This window comes from Mytilus galloprovincialis, chromosome 12 (genome assembly GCF_965363235.1).
Source record: "Mytilus galloprovincialis chromosome 12, xbMytGall1.hap1.1, whole genome shotgun sequence".
NCBI lineage: Eukaryota > Metazoa > Mollusca > Bivalvia > Mytilida > Mytilidae > Mytilus > Mytilus galloprovincialis.
The window spans coordinates 54,729,688-54,754,174 of NC_134849.1; the positions used below are offsets into that span (position 1 = coordinate 54,729,688).

The 24,487-nt window shown below is 31.0% G+C and overlaps 1 protein-coding gene across 1 annotated transcript; it reads left to right on the plus strand.

The window, feature by feature from the left end:
* Positions 1 to 671: 671 nt before the first annotated feature.
* LOC143055517 (uncharacterized) lies at positions 672 to 24,033 on the plus strand. The gene is made up of 11 exons (XM_076228677.1): positions 672 to 857; positions 2,847 to 2,940; positions 3,494 to 3,673; positions 5,190 to 5,308; positions 11,845 to 11,965; positions 12,636 to 12,755; positions 15,656 to 15,862; positions 16,585 to 16,701; positions 20,939 to 20,974; positions 22,473 to 22,551; positions 23,300 to 24,033. The coding sequence occupies exons 2-11, from the start codon at positions 2,868 to 2,870 to the stop codon at positions 23,871 to 23,873; spliced, it is 1,626 nt and encodes a 541-aa protein (XP_076084792.1). The 5' UTR covers positions 672 to 857; positions 2,847 to 2,867; the 3' UTR covers positions 23,874 to 24,033.
* Positions 24,034 to 24,487: the final 454 nt, after the last annotated feature.

Below are 24,487 nucleotides of genomic sequence, written 5' to 3' on the forward strand. Positions count from 1 at the left end.
AAAATAACGTTGCCAGTAATTGATAAGAATTTGATTAATGTTCGAAATTTTTGTTGCTCAGTAGTTATTTTGTATGTATTGTGTACTTTTATGGTTCTTTATTATCTTCCTTTTTTTTTGACAATCTGAAAGTCAGCAGCCCTTCGAGTTATGTCTTTGTTTTGCATTGCACATATATCCGGAGAAGGAACATCAGTGTAGCCAACCTAACACGGAATAAGAGCTTTGCCTTATATCATGTTATATAGTATTATTTGTCTTTGTCAAATTATATTAAATATTTATCTTTTATGTCTCAACCAAAAAAACTCGACATGCATTGTAAGTATCTTTTCAGTATCAAATAAATCAAATATGTTTTTCTTCCGAGTATCCTCACATAACGAATTCAACGGTCTTAACCTTTAATAAGCAGAATGACGTCCATAACATCTGTACAAGTGTAACATTGCATAATATTTGTATCTATTTAAATTTTATGTGATAAAAACTTCAAATTAGGCAAATATATTTTTGTTGATGAAATTCTCTCCAATTATGTATGTTAAACGATACGTTAGATATCTTTAACACTAGAATAGTCTTTATGTGTAGTTAGGCAACCGTGAAAAACGTAAGCTTCCTGTTCAGTGGGAAAAAACGTATTTAAAACAAAAAGTAATTGGTTTTTTCCCCTACATTATCCCATATTGTTTATGATATGTGAGGTCGAATACGGATTTCGGTTTATAAATGATTTCTTTTTATTAGGAGAGGATATTCTTGTTTTAGTGCTTTAACGAAATTCATGATTGTCACACATCTTTGATCTGATTATAAGCTGATGAAACGATTCGAAGTGTACACTATTAACTAAGGTAACGTGTATTTTATATATGATGTACAAATGTATAAAAGCTTTTCAGCTTTTCCATTAATTGAAAAGCAACTAAATTGATTGCACAAACATTTCAGGTAATAACAAATAGGTAATTCCTCTATATAGGAGGGTAATACTTGTACAGAGACTCTCTTCGTGATTGTGGGGGTTAATGTTTGCCATTCCGAAACAGTACCTGTTAGCATGTATAGTATCGGAATAAACGAAGCATAAAATAACTATGTTAGATAAACTAATATTACAAATTTAAGTACTATGTTATATAAAATAGTAAATACATCGAAACATTTATCATGTTATAAATCATGATATAGATTTAATGTTGATTTCTGTCAAATTGTTTTAATAGTTAACCCCGTAAATAATGATGAAACTTATTGCATAAAAAGGTAAAATACGTGCTATTACATAATAGAAAACTTCAAAATACATCCCGGTTTAGTATTATAGTTGTATAATGCATTCTTTAAATAATTTGTACAGTGATAATATACATACTATACTACACGGTCTTTTGATCATTTTTTGACTGGCGTTGTTTTGATCCCATGACTTTTTTTTCGGGTAAAAGGAAGTTAAAATGTATTATCAACAGATGTAAAGATATGTATACGATATATACAGGTTATAAAGTAGTTGCTGTATATAAATATTTTGTGTTTTGTATTTTCACCTATAAAACATTTAAAAAGTAATCGTTTGCGTTTAAATGACACACTCAACAACGCAATATATGGGAATTTGTGTGCCTTATTGAATAGGATACAGGAAGAATTGTAAGAAAGAAAAAACACGCTGAATTTTATACTATGATGATTAACGGACCCACAAAACAACAATTTATATTTAGATGTTCAAATAAATTAGCATCTTGTTTTTCATCAACAACATAGATATGATATCGTAATAATATAGGCGAAACGCAGTTCGGGCAATGTTGTATACTTCCAATTAATTGCGTATTTTAGTTCTCCTAATGTTGAAAGTCCCTTTTATATCATTCGTCCCTCTTTTTTGAATAATTTAATGATCTTATTTGAAGAGAGGTGTATCATATGTATAATATTTAAGAAGATGAATGTGTGGAAGCTAAACAACTATCCATCCTAAAGTTTTGTTTGTTATGTTTCATATCTTTTTTTATAGTGATTAAGATTGTAACACAATGTTGACTGCTGTATCCATATTTTTTTTTCATTTGTATTAACTAAGTCTATGGAATTGTATGCGACTGTCATATAAGTTATAATGTAAACTAGCTATAACACCAGATGTAATCCACCGTTGTCTACATAGGAAAATGCCTGTACCAAGTCAGGAATATGATAGTTGTTATCCGTTCGTTCGATGTGTTTGATTTTGCCATTTGATAATGTACTTTCCGTTTTAAATGTTCCATTGAGTTCGTTATATTATTTTTCAATTGTGAACAATTGGAAAAAAAATTGAAAACAACACGTGGAACAGATATGTTAATACCTGCAAATAAGAAATAGACATGTTATAAACCAATTGGGAAGCATAGTTGTGTATTTTTCAAATCTAAAAAAAGATCTTCCATTTACAAAGTTTAACAGTTATATTCATTTGTTTCAAAAACAGGAAAGGAGAGTCTTTGAATATCCTATCAACTGGCACATGAGGACGAACAATATTGCAGACTGACTACTTGTTTGAATGTTTATACCTTTATGAAAAAAGTTCATTTAGGTAAATTTGCGGTTGTGTACTGATCATTTAAATATGTCCCTTTACTAAAAATAAATTTTAGATTTATATTCCCTCTATTATGAAAATCAAGTATCTATTTTTTGATTGACATACGTCGTTGACGGGTGACGTTTTAAAAAAAAAATATCGTCCTTCTTCAACTTAAGTATATCACTTTCAACAGTCATAGTCATATATAAAACTAAAGTAAAGTAAATCATTCGAAAAACTTTGAGATTATTGTATTCCATTTTAGGGAATACCTTAAGAAGTAATCATGTATATGGATACCCAACCACACATCTATGTATGGATGGCATCATTCTTGTTTTTCTGGAAATGTGGGCAAGGTGAGTATCGAATATTTTTGGTGATCTGTAATCGAAGACAATAATGCTGATTGAGGAATGCTGTCAGTATCTGAGTTTATTCAGGACATCTAAGTACATAACACTAGAATTAAAATAAACAACAAAAAACTAGAGTTATATAGCATCCACAGAACAACTATTATATATTTAGTCGGAAATTTAGACCAGCAACGTTAGATCTTCCCGGTTGACCCGTTGGATTTATTTTCTTCTCACCTCAACATCGTGAAAATGCGGCTTTGAAATACGAAATTTGTTCATGAAATATGTCTATATAGTGTCAAGGTGTATGTTAGTTCCATCGTACATGTCGTTGTGTATGGTATATAATCACATTTAAAACAACATAGTTTACATTGTTATATTGCAAGTTTCAGTCAGGATTTTCTGAAAGTTTTGAAATTACGGGTAGTCGAAGTCTATAAATTTATAAATGTTTTACAAGCTACTTATATTTTTTTCTGACAATTAAGGACTTGATTGTTCCTAATTCTAAAATATAATCTTTTTCTGGTATTTAAATTGAATTTAGTGAATGGATCGCAAACTAAAAAGAACACATGGAAAGAAGCGGTTTTAGATTGTTATGGGTCCAACTCCTTTTTGGAAAGCAATGTTACTATTCTCAAAAATTACATGCGGAATAATACCGAAGTCAAAAGTATTTGGGTTGGTGGTTTTGAAGCCTTACTTCCTTGGATTGAAATACGAGGTAAGTAATCTATATTGCTTAGAAAATTTCCGATAAATTTTTTTTTACACTGAATTATTACTACTCAGTTATCATTCATTTAACTATGCAAACTGTAGAATTTTAGGATAACGTCGATGACTTGTGTTAAGTATGTAAATAACCAATTAAAGGCAAAAACAAAATCACATCCCTTAGTAGGATTTTTTTTTTTTGCAACATTGCATGCATTTGTCTGTATTTGACAAGGGCGTAAATCCATTTGCATGATTGTTTGTGAAGTGAGTGTGGATGTTTCTGTTCATGCTGAACTGTACCATGAATATACAATAAATCAAAATTCATATTATATAAAGGGTAACTATTTGTATAATTCTGCTAACATACTTTTTTATGTAAACATTAATGTACGTACACATGTAAATGGAATAATATAGTACATGTTAACATTCGCTTGCCGTCCTAAAACTCCCCAAAAATCAATTGCTTCTGCAAATATATATATACAAAGCATATTTATTTGTAGAACTTGATACATTGAAATAGTTATCAAAGGTACCATAATTTCAATTTAATACGCCAGACCCGCGTTTCGTCTACATAAGACTCTTCAGTGACGCTCATATCAAAACAGTTAAAAAGCCAAACAAGTACAAAGTTGAAGAACATTGAGGATCCAAATTTCCAAAAAGTTGTGCAAAAGACGGCTAAGGTAATCTATTCCTAGGATAAGAAAAATTCAAAGTTTTGTAAACAGGAAATTTATAAAGATGACCATATAATTGATATTCATGTCAACAACGAAGTGCTGACTACTGGTCTGGTGCTACCCTCGAGGACGAAACGTCCACCAGCAGTTGCATTGAACCAGTGGTGTAAATAGTTTCCGGGATTACAATTTAATACGCCAGACGCGTGTTTCGTCTACATAATATTTATCAGTGACGCTCATATCAAAACAGTTACAAACGCCAAACGTCAGTAACACGACTGTTGTATAGGTAATGGTGGTCGTAAATGAAGTGTATGCTATTCCAAATCGTTTGCATTCTGCATACAAAATATGGCATTAAAATAAGAAAATAACTGTTTTGTATGTTAAGCTTGGCTTTCGCAAATTGAGTTTACCTAGCAACTACAACACAGCTTAAGATACAATACTGATATCACCATTTTATTGCCACACAAATTTTAATAAATAATTTAGATCGAAATGCAATTATTAATAAAAAAAAATACCCAAAACTGCTGCATCGTCTAAACAATGTGATGTCATTTATTTACTCCCGATGTCAAACATAAACACTAGACGTGTTTATATCTTATGTACGCTTCTGAATGGTTTCAGTATTGTGAAGATTCTGAAGGGAAAATGTGACTTTCTTTTCTATTTTTCGGGGTAAAACGTGATATCCAACCCTTCAAATTTTTTGTTAACGTCCAATGAAAATAAACGTTACAAAAGAATTGCATTAACATTTAACATATCTGGGTACCGTGTCTCCTATATGAATTGAATCTGTTTTTTTAATTGAAGGTTGTTATATTATACCGTATACACGTAACAGCTTGAACAGAGATGAACTGATAACTGAAAATCCGGCTTTGTGTCAACTGAAATGCATGAAACGACAATATTTTGCTTATAACCAACTTGTAAGTTTATCATTTACGAAAAAATTCCAAAACAGGTCACTGTTTTAACTTTTCCTCGGAGCGAAAGAAAATGGAGACAAATTTCTATAAATAAAGGCAACAGTAGTATACCGCTGTTCGAAACTTATAAATCTATAGAAAAAAAATTAGGGGTACAAACTAAAACTGAAGGAAACGCATTAAATATAAATGGGGAACAACGACTTACAATAAAATGTAACACACACAGTAACGACCTAATCATTAGACAAAACACTTTCAGAACACAATGAATATGCGCACGTCCGAAACTGCTTAAGTTAAATTAAGATATACATTGTAACTGACTGCTTTTGTTAGATGAAGAGAGCAGTAGTATACAGCTGGTCAAAAGTAATAATACAAAAACTATCATCACATAAATATCATACATTAATATAAATATGTTGGAGGCACAAACATAGCGAAACATGTCGTATAGCAATTCAAATTAAAACTCAGCAAAAGAGTCATATTCGAAAATAGGTCACGTTCTGTACTAAACAGACAAACGACATAGATGTTTCACCAAAACCTGAGACGTACAGGGTAGAAATGCCATTAGTTAGTTTAGACACAGAAACATCGTATAGATCAACCAATTCGTGATTGTGTCCATAAAATTTACGGAGTGTCACTAATAATCTGTCCTCCTCATAACTTGGTTGGACCTGTCTCTGTGAACGGAGCACACTTCTGTTTATGAAATCCTTATAGTGTTAATATACACTATCATATCGCATATCATTTGAGATGTGTTAACACTATACGACAGAGTAGATGGAATGTTACTGATATATAGACATATGAAATTGAAAATTGGGCATTTGAAATCATACCGTTTGTCAAAAATAATAGTATAAAGTCGTTCATTTGTGTATATAATATCAATACTGAGAGAAATAACAAGGTATGTATCAGTTCTTCTAGTAACTGTTGGATCGTTAATGTCATGTTCACTGGGATCTATGAGAAACGCATACTCTATTAACACTACATACTCCTCAGAGTCTGAATTGACCAGTTTTTGTACCTAATAAGCTTGAATTTTGTAAGATCAATATTTAATTTAGTTAGATGGGCTGATTTACACCAGTCAAAACTAAATTTGAAGGTCAAGACTAGTCGAGACAGGTCGAGACTGGTTGAGACTGAGTCGAGACTAGTCGAGACAGGTCGAGACTAGTCAAGACAGGTCGAGACAGGTCCATCCTTAAGTCAAGACCATTTCAGACTACACAAAGATCATCAAGTACTGAATCAGACTAATTAAGTAAAGTCGAGACCTAGTCGAGTACACTTAAGTACAGTTAAGTACAGTCGAGACGATGTCGAGACTAGTCGAGTAAAATGTGTGCCCGATTTTACTGGTCGAGCACAAAAACTGGTCAATTCAGACTCTGAGGAGTTTGTAGTGTAAGTGATAGGACATCATCAATATATTTGAAAATACAATTAAAGAATTTTGCAAGGTGCTTTTTCTTATCTTTTATTATAAAAAAACACCCATGTAACCACGCATCCCATATTGCTGAAAGGACCCGACACAAATAATTTAGTGTTTCGGTAGTTAAGCTTGGGATGGTCATTTTAAGATGCATTATTTGAATATAATCAAATATGAAAATTATTCATGTTTATATTGATATATTTATATTTTAATTCTTCTTCAATATATCTAGTTATTATGACAGATCTACCATCATCAGGGGTCCAATTGTCAATTTAATGTTTAAGTCTTTAACTTTGATCTACTAAGCATATCTCCAAAACTTTTATGTTTGCTATACGCAAATATTGGGGCTGTATTGAATATTTGTACACAGTCTTCGTCGAACTGTAATAAATGCCAGTGTTTCATTATACGTTTCTTTATTTTACGTATATAGGAATTATATTTAGTTATTAAAACTAACGGAATAATTTGCTTCTCTTTAGATTTGTTTTGTTGTAATAAATCAGTACGGTCAATTGATAAAGCATCAATAATACTATTATCTATTTCAACGTTATCATAACCCCTATCTAATAATTTCACTTTGCTGAAAGGACCCGACACAAATAATTTAGTGTTTCGGTAGTTAAGCTTGGGATGGTCATTTTAAGATGCATTATTTGAATATAATCAAATATGAAAATTATTCATGTTTATATTGATATATTCATATTTTAATTCTTCTTCAATATATCTAGTTATTATGACAGATCTACCATCATCAGGGGTCCAATTGTCAATTTAATGTTTAAGTCTTTAACTTTGATCTACTAAGCATATCTCCAATACTTTTATGTTTGCTATACGCAAATATTGGTGCTGTATTGAATATTTGTACACAGTCTTCGTCGAACTGTAATAAATGCCAGTGTTTCATTATACGTTTCTTTATTTTACGTATATAGGAATTATATTTAGTTATTGAAACTAACGGAATAATTTGCTTCTCTTTAGATTTGTTTTGTTGTAATAAATCAGTACGGTCAATTGATAAAGCATCAATAATACTATCATCTATTTCAACGTTATCATAACCCCTATCTAATAATTTCACTTTGAAATTAGTTACATTGATTATTAATTTGTTAGGGTCACTTGTATTTCTAATTTGCCGTATTGCTTTACCTTTAATAAATCCTCTGAATACATGCTGTGAGTGACAGCTATTTCTGTGCAGAAACAGATAAGAATTGGTTTCTTTAAAATGTATTTCGAGGTCAAGAATGCCATATGTTGTAAATCTTTGACCTTTAATTACATCAACATCCAAGAACGACATTTTATCGTTTTTGATTTCATAGGGGAACTTTAAAAAGGGGTAATAATCATTTGCTAGACGAAACAAATCTATAATTTCATCTGATGTTCCATCATATATTATGAATCCATCGTCTCTATATCTGCCATGATAGAATATTTTGTCTTTATATTGAAATGCAGAAATAATTTGATTCATTATTTTAAACATAAGTATGTCACAGATTTCCGGTGAAGGAACTGCACCGATTGCCGTACCTTTTATTTGTTTGTAAGTTTTCCCATCAAATTCAAATACATGGTTTTCTAAAATGATTCCCAAAAAATGTATTAATGCATTGACTTGCGGAGCACTAACCTTGAAGTTTGATTTGTCAAAACTGTCATAGGCTCGTTCAACCGCACTCAATAACGCCTCTTGAGGTAGATTAGTAAACATCTGTGTTATATCATACGAAACTAACAGGCTGTTTGCCATAGGTTTTAATTTCTCAATGATATTAATGAACGATGTAGTATCTTTTTATATATGTAGACTGATTTTGAACTATTGGTATAAGAAAATAGTCAACGTAATGACCTATAAGTTCAGTTACACAACCACACTGAGATATAATTGGTCTACCAGGTGGAATTATATTTAATTCATTTAATCCATCATGTTGTATTTGTTTAAACGTCTCTGTTTCAAGACGGTGAATTTTTGGAAGAATATAAATTCTCCCTAATCGTGCATCTCTTGATTTTTGACCATTTGTTAAAAATTTAAATGATATTTTGTCGATTATGCCTTGATCGTATAATAATTTAACATACTCAACGACTTGGATTTTCAGTTCTGCCATGATAAATGAATCTAACTGGCAGTAATGTTGAGTATTTAGTTGTCTTGTGACTTCTGTTATGTAGTCTAGCCTGTCTAAAATAACACAATTTGAATTTTTATCTGCCTTATTTATTACTATTGTTTCATCATTTTTCAAATTGCGTAGCGCTATTCTTTCGCCCTTAGTAAGATTGTTTTTTTTTTTACATTTCTTTCTATTGGTAGAAAAGACAATTCAAGCTGGGTTAAATCTATATAATTTTCCAACGTATGACACGTAGAGGCAGGTTTATATCCTGTATTGCTACGAATTGGATGAAGGTCAGTTTTTTCTTGACTGAACATATACCGACATCGACATATTTTAGGGGCCAGCTGAAGGACACCTACGGGTGCGGGAATTCTCGCTACATTGAAGACCCATTGGTTGCCTTCGGCTGTTGTTTGCTCTATGGTCGGGTGGTTGTCGCTTTGACATATTCACCATTTCCTTTCTCAATTTTATCGTAATTTTCTAGCAAATTCATTGTAGTCTTTTAGTATAGACATTTTTGCATTTTTGCTAGATGGCGTTGGTATAAATTTCAAGCCTTTCGCCAAGAGGATATATTCCTGATTTGATAATCTGCGTTTTGATAGATTCATTACATGCTTATTTGCATGTGCAGTTCTTTGCTGCATATTGTATTTATTCCGGTTTTTTTTATTGTAGAATCGGAATTTTTGCTTTTAAGCATTTCTATTAAACGACGTGCCATTTTTGAGTTCACATTGGGTGATTCTCTTAGCTACGTGCCTTTGTTGAGCTCACATTGGGTGGCACAATTTATTCCCATTATAATATCTAATATCTGTTGAAATAGCAACCCTCCAATTCAATTCAACGAATCAAGCATTTTGAAAATATCATATTCAGTATATTGTCTGAAAGATTCAGTGTCGTTCTTCACATAATAAAAATCATTATAACCCAAAACAAGACATGTATATGAAGGATTCTAATTTTTATCGATCAAGCTCTGTAAGATGATGAAGTCTATCTTTCAATTGAGCATTGGATTAGAAGTGTAAAGCATAAAACAACCAAAGGTTCTAGTGTTGCTGCAAAACTGAAGAGATCGTTATCTAAAATTTAGCAGTAGATCTTGAAAATCATTGAGAATCCACATTAAAACCACTGGTTGTATATATCTCACCGACGTAAAATGCCTATCTTTTACTATAGAAACAAATAGTAATCAACACTTTGGAAAGACATTAGGCAAACATCTTGATGATCCAGCTGTGCACCGTTGAGTATACGGAGTTTTGTGAAGTTTTAGTACTTTAAATAAAAAAAAAAATCATTGCGTGCATTTGTTATTGCAACTTTTCTATTTAAGAATGAAATGCGATTGACATGTTTGAGATATTGAGAAAAAAAAACAATTAATTCATATAAAACACTTCAAAATTCTAGTTTAAATTATTACGATAATGACGCTGTCGCAATTTTTGCAATTATTAAAACATCGCAATCATTTCTTAATTTACAGTATCCAGTTTTATGACGGCAGATTATTTTTGTTTCCCTCCATATTTTCTAATATCAAAAATAAAGAAACAGTTTAGTGTTTTTGTAAAATTTCGTCTTTTGTAAATGATGGAAAAGAATATCTAGGATTACCAGTTGTGCTGTTTATTCCATTCACTATTGTAAGACATTGCAGATAATGGTTTTGCATACAAAGACAATGTTATTGGAGGCTTTATCTGCTGGAACAACAACATAATTGTCATGCAAAGAAGATAAAGTACATGTATCCACAACCTTTGGGTTATTGAATGGGTTGGCAACCTATATCCTCATAGCTCATCGATGTTTTGAATGCGTTTCTGAATGCATGATCAAAAAGCTTACAAACAAAGTGTCCAGTAGGGGTTTGTTTGGCTCGTTTTTTACCCGTTTTCTAGCAATGTCCTCAACTGCATTCATAAGTTACCTAAGGTTCTTTTTCTTTTGAATCTCTTCAAAATCTGGTCTACAACAAACCAATTCTGAGAGATAACTAAATGACATAATTTAAACCACGATGATCGTAATGAAATTTCGGATACATGTAGCTATTTGTCTTTACCAACATTTTATGATTTGTCTATTTTGACACTAATGGAATCAGATTGTTATGTCATGTATGTAGATCCAAGATTTAATAAAAAAAAAATGTGCTGTTGTTCTTATTGATCAGAAAACTCATCATAGATACCGGAATTCATATTTGGTACGTCAGACGCGCACTTCGTCTTCATAGTCACAGTCGTTCGACAAAGAAAAAACAGTTAAAAAAGAAAAACAAGAAGAACGAAATAAAAGAGCATTGATGATCCAAGTTTTCAATTCACATATGAATGTTTATGCGCAGTAAATGATTGATGACATTGTGCATTTAAACTTTGATTTAAAATTTGTACTACCATTTTATAATTTAAGATACACCCCCGTATATTATCATTAATTCATCAGACAATAGTAAGCAAATTTGAAATGGTTATGATATTCCAACAAGAATAAAGCTCAAGATCTTAAAATGTTAATCATACTTTCAAACTTAATACAAAGTGTTTAGGCTATATAATTTGTTTTATAGATATATTTTGTAAACAAAATGAAATGTTTGTATTTTTGTGGAATTGTCGGTTACAAAAATTGTAAGAAACTTTATAAATAAACAAAATGCACACATGAAGATTAATATTTTAGTCTTAAACATTATCGGTGCCCGAATCTTGAATATGAACACTGTATTACGAAAATATAGACAGTTAAAAAAGACAGGGAGAAATGAACATCACGTGATTACATTTTATGCCTGGCTTGTAGGATTATGAAAGAATTCCTCAATCAAATTACTCAAAAAGCCAATAATCAAATATATAAATTGTAATGTACATATATTGCAGATTAAAAGATGTGTATGCTTTGATCAACAAAATACAGTAGAGAAAGAAAGTCTCAACCCTAGTATCTGTAATGAATGTAGTCTACAAGGAAATTGTAATATATACGCTGTTGCATACAAAGGTTTGCTTTAAGAAATTGTCTTGTTCACCTAAATTTATATAACTAAAACATGTAAAAGACATGTCAAATATCAATGAGACCGTAATCAAGCTGAACATTATTAATTCAACATGCAATGATCCATAAATTTTATTTTAAAAGGAAGTCATATTATGCATGTTAATTATTAGAACGTTTGTAAATGATGTACAATAGACAATTAAATACTATACGTATATCAATCACCTAAATCTGCCAGGACATTCATTAAAATTTGTTTTAAATATTAGTCTTTGAAACGTAATTTTAAATCATGAATGCGTGTTGAATGCACGATAGAAGATATTGAACATTATAACTTGTGAAAGAATCAGACATAATTGTCTATTGGTATGCTTATGCTTGCTTTCAAATGTTGAATTAAGCTGTGGGAATCATATGAAAAACAAATCAGAAACGTTATTTGTTGTTCATCTATTAAAACCAACGGACTACACGGCTTCATACTTTATATTGTGATTTTAATGACAGAAGTTATCTAAAAACACCGCTGAACGCTTTACAGGTTACCGAAATGTACTGTTAAGTCTGTAATTTGTTGTGCTATAATGACGCGTTACACTTAACTAAAGCTAAGTATAGGGTATTCATATCAATGGAAATGGTACACAATTTATTTTCTTCTGTCTAGTTTCAGATATGAGTGTAAAGGATAATTATTATGACTGTCTTTCTTATCAATGTGAATCGCCAGGTGCAATGCCCATATTTAATGAGACACAATGTACCAAAGTTCGTAAATCGTATTGTCGTAAGTATATTACATATTGTAGAAAAAAAAAACAATAACAAAACTCGTCAACGATGCTAGGTTTATGATTTCAAATGCTAGACCCTGATTATCAGATCAGTTTGAAACAATACATTTAGGAGGTCAGATTGAATACAAAGTTGAAGAGCATTTAAAACTAAACGAGATGTTGTGCCATGTGTTAAAAAACAGTGGTATCAGTGATCCCAAGTAACATTCAAACAACAAATGTATAACTATGCCATTATAATGATATTTCAATTGACTATTAAAAAAGTCGATATTCGTATACCCGTACTAGTTGTATCTAATACCATTTCATCTCAATAGATGAAACTTTGTTTATATGTTTCAAGTTTTCTAATATGAACTTGTTTCTTTTTCTTTTTTCTTTCTGTTTTCCTTTTCATCAATATAAAATCTCTGATTGTCTCAAGACTTCTTTTAGTCTTTCAGAAAATGTTATTTGATTTAATTGACCTTTAATGTTATTTTTACTCAATGTTGGTATAGTTTTCATTGTTTTTTCTCCCTTTAGATTGGTAAAAAGTAGACTATTCTTTACAAACGTTTTCTTTAGTTTTTACTACTGTATGAAGGCACTTATAGTTGTTAAAGTCAATCAGACTCTTCATTTTTATCTAATATAACCGATTTCTGATAAAGGATACACATCCTCATCTACATACACGTATGTGGGTTGAACAATTAGTTCCGACTAAAAACGCATAGCATCTCATTGCTATGGGAAATTAACAGATATGAGAAATTACAACCAAATCATGGAAAAGTAGAAAGTATAATTAGTCATATATAAGAAAAACGGGAAATAATAAAAATCGAAGTCTGCCCTTTATTCTAATCTTATGATTAACCATTACCACTAATATGCTCTAGTTGACTGTTATACAAACTTGAGACAATTGAGGGCTGAACAATGTGTAAATATAGCATTGAAAGCACACGCCTGATCTGTACCAAAATGAAACCACATGCTTATGTAGTATGAAGAGTGCCAATGCCGTCAGCATTTGCGAGAGAAACCGACACTTTTGTACCATTAGTATTTCTGGAATTGCTTTACATTTGTCGATTTTTTACCGATTGTTTATTATGTGAGAAATTGGTCGGATGGTATGTCAAAAAGATCTATTACAACTTTGACAGTTAGTTGATTGCAGCTTATTCCTCTTATGTACCAATGAGCTCCGCCACAGTTCTTTAATAATGCTTTATGTACTAGTTGTGTTCATTTATCGTTGATTACAATACGAGCAACATAGTGTCTAACCATCTACAGGTTTTATCCATATTCTATGAACATGGATCAAAAACAGTTGCATAATAGTTTCATTCCGTATGTTTTAATATAAACTTTATATGGTAAAGGTCTTGTCAAACACATCTAGCACGGCATTGGTTTTTATGAGTATATAACTGTTTAACAATTGCTTCATGGGTGAACACACAGTACAACTTTTCGATGTGTGTTAATTTTTTGTATGTTTGTTCTAAATCGGTCAAAACATAATCATGATAATTTCTTAGGACTGAAACAGTAATTGTTTATTAATTGTTTGTCCCTTTTCCAAGTTGTCAGCGCTTACTTAGAATTTGCCGAACTACAAAATAAACGTGTGTTCACTTTAGCACTTACTATTTATAAACATAAAAATACTACATTTTTCTAGTTAATTAATATATAATGATCATGATGATATAATAAACAATAACAATCTCGAAATTTTTAAGTTTTTTTTTTATATTCGACTTAAATAAAATGTTAAACTTGATTACAAAATTTAAGTTTAAATACACAAATCTGGTTTCTTCATTTACATTTTTCTTTAATCATTTACATATAATAAACATGATTAAAAGACAAAGGTCTGATTCCAAGTTACTGTTTAAAGATGAGTCAACAGTTTGGAGGTTTCGTTGATAAAACGGAGTCTAACGGAACACTAGAATTGATAAACATAGTTCTTCAAATTCATGGTTATTGAAACCAAAAGCATCCTGGTGTTTTCTTTGTATGTAGCTGCTTGACCTGTTCCCGTCATAAGAACAACACTTTCCTGCAATCGATAACTTTTCCTGTATTAATTAGGAAAAGCAATGTAATATATAAGACCCATCTGTATAAAGAGTATTGCTGTAAGTTGGTCATGTACCATATTTTAATACGACATTGTATAGGATTTCTATTCGTATCCTAGAAAAAAACAGTTGTATCTTTTATATTTCATATCACAAAAAAATGAGAGCTCGCAATAAGATAGATAAATCTTTTCATGATTTGATAAGAAATGTCTTCAAAAGAATATTCTGCAATAGAAAAACAAAACCTCATCAAAATAAGAATAAATATAATGTGTATAAATAAGAATTGTTGAAAGCATTAGGAGCCAATTATATGTTTTTCTTTGTGTAGTGATGTATTATAAGCAAAACAACAGTCAACAATCATATAATCTTTGTTTTGGTGGGAAAAACGAATTAATATGTATTAATATTTACTTTGTATTCACATTTTTTTTTCTATTTTGTTGACTTCAATCGCGCGATCGGAGCCTCAGATTACATTGATATGTTTAAAATAGAAATGTTGAAGCTAGGAAAACAAGACTATTCACCAGACTATAAACCGAGGACATCTGACATTTATGCAATAAGCTAAGGATCTCAATACGACAATTGTAAAATAATGTGTACATGCATGCAGTAACCATGCTTTGAGAATTTATCAATAGGAGAGCACTGATGATGTCTTATTTCAAATAACTCAGTTATATATATGTTGTAATTTATTCCAATGAAGAAGGCCGTAATGGCCGAAACGTATGGGAATTTGTGTTATAGTTTTTATTATACATATATATATGCAACATTATTTTTAGGAGATGGAAGCTCTGCTGTCGGTTCAACTGATCAAACATTCTTCCAATATAATACAAATTGTCAAGAAAAAAATTTCAAATATCCTCTACTTCATTCTGAGAATCCAGTAAACCTTTGCAATGTATCAAAATTAAAAGTACCAGGAATTCACATTTGGGTTGGTGTTTACAGACAGAGACTACACATTGACAAATTTGACAAAACAGGTAATATTCAGTCTGTAAACGAAAACTGTTATATCAAAACAATTCTGCTTAAAAGGTAACTTACTTGACAAAAAAGTAACGTCAAACTTTTGGTTGATAGACTGAATAATTAGGTTTTCAAACGTTCTCTTAACAGTGTCATATGTTTACTTAATATCTGTATCGGTATCTGTGTGACTGTATTCAGCTGAGAGTAAATTTTTTTTATATATAGGTCATGGTTGTTTTTAACTTTTATGTTTTTGAATTTTCCGTTTTCTAGGTAATCGTGGTGATTTCAACACTGACTTGTTAAGCGAATAACAATTACAAAGTTAGTGAAAATATTAAGCCTTACGTTTTACTCAGCAACTAGTTATTTGCATCTGCATTCGTTGTTTGAGTGTCCATCTGATAATTCGCCGCTCTTTAAGTATTTATATTATACTTTTAAGTCGATGTAATATTTAAGAACTAGCATATCTTGTGATATATAATTTGAAAGATCTGCTGTTTAGAAATTTTCTTTTTATCATCATATTTTAACAAAATTCAACTACAGAAAGTATCAAACAACTATACTAAGACTAAACAGATAAAGTTTCAATTGGTATAAAAGAAAGTTACCTCTTTAAAGTATATTCATAACGTTTTATCCTATGCCGATAAAGACGTATAATGAGTGATTAACAAATTGATTATTATGTGTATCTAGAAACAACTTATATATATATCTGTTGTAGTACTTCAAGCCTTCAAACACATTTCAAAGTACATTTCCAAATGTCAGCATTTGCAAATGAATGACGTGGCGAGACCTCAAAATTGTGAGAATCAAGTTCAGTACATATGTACTTCAGGTAAATATACACCAAGAATAAAACATAGCAAATCAAGTCGAATGTGCTTTTAATTTCATCATTAATTTAACATGAACTATAGATTTACCTGTAGGAGGTATATGCCATACATATATTTGTTTCTGTTCACGTGAGTTAGTCAAATTACCAATTGACGGATGCGTTAAGCTATTTTTTCTTTGAACAGACTGAAACAATATTCATTCAATTAATGATTATTAACCGATTATTGTTATTCTTTATTGTTGTAAATTTGTACCATATGTGAGTCAATGAATATGCAAGAAAGAAACAACAGTGTTTTGATCTGCGACTATAAACAAACAGAAAAAAAAATCAGAAAAAATGGACCATTTTGTTTCCCTCCATGTTTTGACATGCACCAGAAACTAGATAGAGCAGTTGATGGTTTTTCAATTTGGGTTTTTTCTTAAAGAAATGCTCAACGAAAGATTTTGTTTCGGGCCTATTTCTTGTAAATCCTGATACAAGCATTTAGATAACACACGTTTTCAAAGAGAGGCAAAAGGTACAAAAGGCATATTCAAACTCATCATTACAAAAAACTGACAAAAGGAATAAGAATAAAAGGCACAACATAACAGGTTATCAATTTAACACTGTAGTTCATTCTTTAAATACTGCATGTATTGTGTCTATAATTCCATTGTTTTTTTGTTTTTTTTTATGTAAAATTTAAACATAACTAAATATGTATTGATATATATATGATCCTTTTATTATTCTTATCCGATTTATTCTTCTCCCGATCTTTTTTATTTTATCAACGAGGGGTTTGTTTGATCTCAGTTTTTTTTTAACTACATAATAATTTTATTCATCAAATATCGCTTGTTACATAAATCATCAAGTTGCCAAGCTTCTCTTGAAATATCTACTCTCTTGATGTATACATTCACAAAACTTCTGTAAATATCTATTTTTTTTCTGCTCAGATGCATAGTACGACTTATATATGGAAAAACTAATAATTGTAATCAAAAGATTTATTGAGCAATACTTGCTGTTTGTAATTTTGTATCCTAATATCAGGTGTTGTAATTTTATTGAAAAATCTAAATGACTCTTCTTTAAGTGGTCGTTTATTTGTTGCCAAAATCTGGTCAAATAAGAACAATTGAAAAAAATTATGAGCATTGTCTTCTTCTATGTTAGAAAATTACACAAACTATTATTAGTTATTTTCCATTGTAATAAAAGCTGTTTGGTTGGTACAATAAACTGTACATGTAGTTTCCATCTGTATATTTGTAATTTATTTTCAGTTAAGTATTTGAAAATAAAGTTATATAACATGTCAAATGAATTCATATTTGGAGCTTCACGCATTGGTAGAATTTTCAGCCACCTGTTTATCCCTAATGACGTTTGTTTTCATTATTTAGAGAGTCATATAACATTTTATTTGAAAAAAAAATGTAGTCTCAAAATAACGATCTTTCGATGTGAGTTTTTTTCTCTGGTAATTTACTTTACTTTGAGCGGAATTTTCTTGTTCAACTATGTCAATCCAATTTTGTGGAATGGATTGTTTCAATTTATGAAATTCAGCAATCCAGTTTACCTTACACTTTAATTTGTTCAAAATACAATTTTCTAATAATGACATAGTGTCATCTAGAATATCATTTAAACTATTATATAACTCGTAATCTAGTTTTCAAAGTTAATTGGTTTATTATGAAATGCAATAAATGTATTCCCCCATATTGTTTGTTTTTTTATATCAACATATGTCACCGGTTGTTTAGTTTGCTCACCCCCTGTCAAAATCCAGGATTTTATTACTTCTCTATAAAATTCTGGAACATACTTTAAAGATTCTAAGTGTTTTATTAATTCTACATTCATATTAAATATAACTGAAATATTATTAGACAAAAGGTATAAGCCTCCTGCGTGAAAATTTATCATTAACAAGTCTGTATACCCATAATGCCTTGAGCGATATGAAATAACTTTTAAAATCGACCATTTTTAAGCCACATTTTTCATAGGGCAGTGTTATCAGGTTTCTTTTTACTTTGTTTGGCTTCCTATCCTAAATATATTTAAAGCTTCGTGTTTCTAGTTGATCTCAGATTTTTATTAATACAAAAATATTATTATGACGTCAAACTTTCTTTTTTCTTCTGATTTTTCTTTTGTGACATCATGACAAAAAGGCGACTATGATGACGTCACAACGAAATAACAAACCTGTTTGTACCTCATTTGAAAAGCAGAATTAGATGTGTCAGTATATCGTCTATCAATCATTAGATAAACTATTCCACCACAGAATATCGTGCAATACGATATGTATCCACTCTCGAATGAAACATTTGTCCACTGATTGTTATAGTTTGCTGTTATGTTATGTTGTGATGTTACACGACTGTCAAAGGTGCTCTCTACAGTTAAATTTGAAACTGGAGAATTTAGAAAATTAACTGTTTCGGATGGATAAATATCGTACCTCACTTGATGCGGTGGTAGAATATAAATATAAACTATACACCTATATTTGAATACAACTAATCGTGTAAACCAGTGTGCATAATCAAAGATTTACAGACTGTCTCATATCCAGAAATCAACGCCACTTTCCTCATTTGAATATTATACTAATGAAATCGGATACGGGTCACAGAAATTATATTGAAATGAAAGGGATTTTTGAAAAAAAATGTCTATTTTAACTTTAATTTAAGTGATAGACAGGTTGCCGGGGCAGAAAATAAATGTACACAACAATATACACCATTTAAACGAATCATAATGACTGTCGTTGCAAAAATCAAGGTTCCTGAGCTATTTTGAAAATCGAAGCGAGAGGCTTTTAACATTGCAGTATAAAATACAGGCTAAAATGGCTGAAACGTCAAATTTGCAAACTTCGTGTTGAAAATTGGCTAACAAGGTCATTAGAAAAACAAGTTGCCGGGGTGAAACTTGAAACTTGGATGTCCAAAGAATAAGCAAGTCCAAACCTTGTATGTGTAGTCGTTGATCTCTAGGTTCCCACGGAAAGTTAAAATGCCAATATTTTAAGAAGTATAAACTCACGTGAACACGAAAAATTTACTTAATTCGCGTTCATTGTTTTGATTTTGACCGCCTGACAACTTTACGGAAATATCAGAGTGATTATGAACAAGGACTGTGTGACGGGCAACTTATAATATCCTTGTTTTAAAGGTTTTAACGATATCAAGCCAGTCTAGTTCAAACTATAATCACGTGGTACAATTCTCATTTACATATTATGAATATTAATTAGCAAAAGCACTACTAATTTCTGGCTATGTTGTGCGTGTTTTTTTCTCTATTACTAATGCAATCTTCTACATCAACACATGTTTGTCATTTTAATGGTAAGACAAGTACATTGCAGTATTTTTTCATACATTCTCAATTGCTATTATAATTGTTTGTTGTTCATCTTCCACATACCTTTTTGTTACCTACCATTATAGTATAACCATCAGTTAGAAGATTTAAATCGCAATGATATATATCATAATCAACACATGAGGATGAAAAAGCAATATTGCATTATTAAACACAGTTTTCATAAAAGACTTTTCGTTGTTATATTATGTCGATTAAAATTGCCGTTATTTGAAACTTAAATTGTCAGTAACATCACTTATATATTCACATGGCAAAAGATATATGTATAAACGAAATTAGGAATAATTGACTTTAATATCGATACTGAGTTACTACGTTGTTTTATGGCTCGAATGTTTAGGAAGGATTGTGGCTAGCAAGACAGTTATTAAACAAAGAGTGTTTTAAAATAAAGATGAAGTGAAATTTTCAAGAAACGCGCGTCTGAAGTATATACAAAATTTAGTCCTGGTATCTATGATGAGTTTATGTATTATGGACCTATTTAGTTTAACGACATAGAACAAAAATGTTCAAGCTTAACGTGAGCATTTCCTAGTTTTGTGTTTTGGTATCAAATCACCAAATGTATCATATTACAATTAGTTTTTAAATTATCCTTGATCAGCACAAAAGACAGATCAGACTACTGTATCGAATTTTTTGGGTTCGGTGTCCCTTTTTTCTCAATCTTTGGCTTTCATTTGTATTTTGCTAATTCATGTTGATCTCATATATTATGTTCTTGTTTTCAATAGCGTAGGAATATTTCCTCACAACTTTTGATTTGTCCTTCGATTACCTCATCCCTTTGAAATATTTGCGTGTATTTTACTTTCAGACTCTGCAATTGGAGAAACAGACAACCAGAGATCAGGTAAAATGTCAATATTAAGAAATAAAGGATAGTGTGATGGTACGGTACAACATACGAACTAACTATACAAATTAGTTGAAAGACGCTGAAGTCATCAGAGAGATACAAATAGAAACAATTCTAACAAAAACACAAACGTGGCCGGGTTATTATTTATTCCTACAACAAATAGACACCGATTTCATATCTCAGAGATATTTGATTAAAATTACAGTAGTCCTGACTTGGAACAGCAACTTTAAGAAATAAATGATTGATTGTACCTGGTGTTAGGGCTTACCAAATCTTGTAGGAAGTTCTTGACAGTTATGCTAAAGAAAAAAATGACCGTTTTAACGTAGAACAAATTTGTATGGTTTTAACCAACGACTTGTGCTTCGAAAGAGAAAGCAATATCTGTATCAGACTTGTCAATTGACTATACGGAGTAGATATTTTTCTCGTTGATGGAGACTATGCAGCTGTCTATAATAGCTGGCATCCACTTCATTTGAACTTTGATAGATAGTTGTCTACGTTGAATCATACCATACTTGTACCTCCTTTTTTATATTGTTGCCATTTGCATATATTAATTAGAGGGCAAAAACACCGCTGACTAGATAATGAAGGAATAAGGTCGAATAAGTAAATACGACGTCTGAAAAAATGTGTTTAATTCAAAACTGTATAAGGTTAAATATAAAGAACATTGTTTTTTAAGATGACAAATCCTAGGTAGTATTTTGCAATTGCACGTAAAGAGCGAGTTATCTTGTAAGATATCTAAAAAATATTTGAAGTGTATTTGTATGCACAGGTTTTTTCACAATGTCCTTAGATATATTCACTGGTACTATAAATATCCGTCTTAACAGAGATCAAAGTTAAAGCTAGGAGGTGTAAAACAAAAAGTTCGAGCATTTTGAAGACGACCAAACATTAGAACGCTTATGTATCATTAGTATCAAGTGACGGTATTAAGCTATCATTATCACGTACTTCTAGCATATGATTTTCAAGATTACCTCGCCATCAACATGATCAAATATGGTGGACTTTTAATGAATGGAAGATCAAAACTATATCAATCTCTGGTTGAAATTAAGAACTTAAGCAACATATTTGTAATAACAAGTAGAGCAGGACCTGCTTACCCTTCCGGATCACCTAAAATCACCCCAAGTTTATGCTTGTGTTTGTTTTGCTTAGTCTATAGTTTTCTGTACTATTGATTGTCTGTTTGGCTTTGTTTTGCCATGGCATTGTCAGTTTGTTTCAATCTATGAGTTTGTCCCTTTGGTGTATTTCGTCCCTCTTTTAAAAGAGGTCTGTGTCGATTTTTTCAGTTGACCAGCAACGTTTGAGCCTTTAGAATAGAATAGATTTAACATCAGTGTTCATAGACCAATTAAGATTTTATCAGCTGAAACCTGCTTGGGCAGATATTGTGCGTTTTATTACCTATGATTATAAACCAAAAAATATGCTCACTTTCGGTTTTCATATTTCATTGTAGGTATAATTGCTGGAACCTTAACGTCTATTTTGGTGATAGTAGTTGTAGTAGTTGTAGTTGTGATCATATATAGGAGAAGGTATGTATCCTTTGTTTATTAATATTTTGGCGAACATAATTATTACCCTGATGATTTTTTCGAGTTCACTTATAATTGCTACAATGTTCTTGATGTGTGTTTGTTTTTGTTTGTTTTTGTATTTTGCATTTTTAGGCAATATAACAAAAATAATAATATTGTGTATGACCGCACACATACATTAAATTGTTTGCTTGACAACAATTTGCAATTTCATTAAATACTGTATTGTCGTATATGTATCGGGGATCATCGGGTCCACTTGTTTTAGTATTTCAAACTATTTTATCACTTTGCATGCTGTTAACGCTGTGGTTGTTAATTCGAATCCCAAACATTTCAGATCCGCTCGACTAAAATCATAATTGACAAGAATCGCTGGTTTTCTACGGATACTCTGGCTTCCTCTGCCAATTAAAACTGACCGCCATAAAAATGCAAAATAGTGCTGCAAATGACGTTAAACATAAATCAATCAATCGTTTCATGCATCGGTTCCAAGAGAAAGAAAAAAATGTCAATGTTTCTGTTATCTATCAGAGTGCCAGCAATGGTTACATGTGAAAACGAACATCACTCTGCTATGACTTTGATAGTGAATTATTAGCATAATTTAACGCCGACAATGAACCAATGTTAAATATTCAATGCAAAGATAAAAAATATTGGCTATTAATCATGTGTTAATCAATTTTTAAAGGTGTGAATTATATAGTTGCGATGTGAAACTATTATTTCTGTATTTCAGATTTATGTCTAAAGCGCCAAAACTTAATGATAAACGCAGCAAAGAAAATAAACATAGGAATAATGTGTGTGACGGCCAGTTTCATGAAACCAGTGTAACATTAGGTCCTTATTCGTTTGCAAAACCGCTGTCAGATAACAATGTACGTAGAGAAAAAGCAGCAGAAGATGAAAATGAATATTCTAGGATTGTTTCTGCCGTTTTTGCTGCATCCAATAAAAATGAGGAAACAAATAATTGTAATGCAAATCCAGGTTACAATGACGTTCAAATGAATTACAACAAAACAAATCCAATTGGCTATAAAGACAGTTCAAATTCCTTGCCGAATGCAACGATATCTGGTGACTATTGCCTGGCAAAACCAATACCAAACCCAGGTGAAATCGATCCTTACACAGATAATGCCGACTATGACCATTTAGGCAACGTAAAGAATCGTGATAATTACACCGAGAAAGTTTATGACCATGTCCCGAATATTATTGATTCAGATGAAACTTATGACCATTCAACGATTACAATCTGTAAATCTGAATCTGACAATTATGACCACTTCGACGTTCAAAACTAACGAGGGTGTGTACCGAATGGAAGATATTTGTACCAATTATATGCTAATCTATCTGATATATTTATGAATATGACAATGTCTTTTTTAATATGCTGACATTTAGAAAATGCTTCATTTTTTTCTTTTTTGGACATTTATCATTAACGTTTACATACTGGAAGCAAAGAAACAAACAAACAAAAATAAGATATTTTTTAACCTTACATACCTATACGTTTTGTGTTGGGTGTGTTGATTACTTATAATTTTTTTGGTTGAAGTTAATAGATTTTAGTCAATTGATATCATATTCCTTTTATTATAATTTTAAGGAAATTATTGAACCAATGCATGCATATTCAAAACTAAGTCTTTTATGCGTGTTTTGTCTTCTCTCAAACGTACTGTTGATAAAATAAATTGCCTTCCGTGATTGATGATTACACTTTAAACACCTTTAGAGTGTATTGTCGAAATTGACGGAATTGTATGAAGTATCAACAAGGAATCACGGAGTACGTTATATATAAGTAGATATCAAGATGTGTGGAATGAGTGCTAATGAGACAACACTCTATTCAAGTCACAATTTGTATAAAGTACACCATAATATCTTTAAACATAGAGCCTTTGGC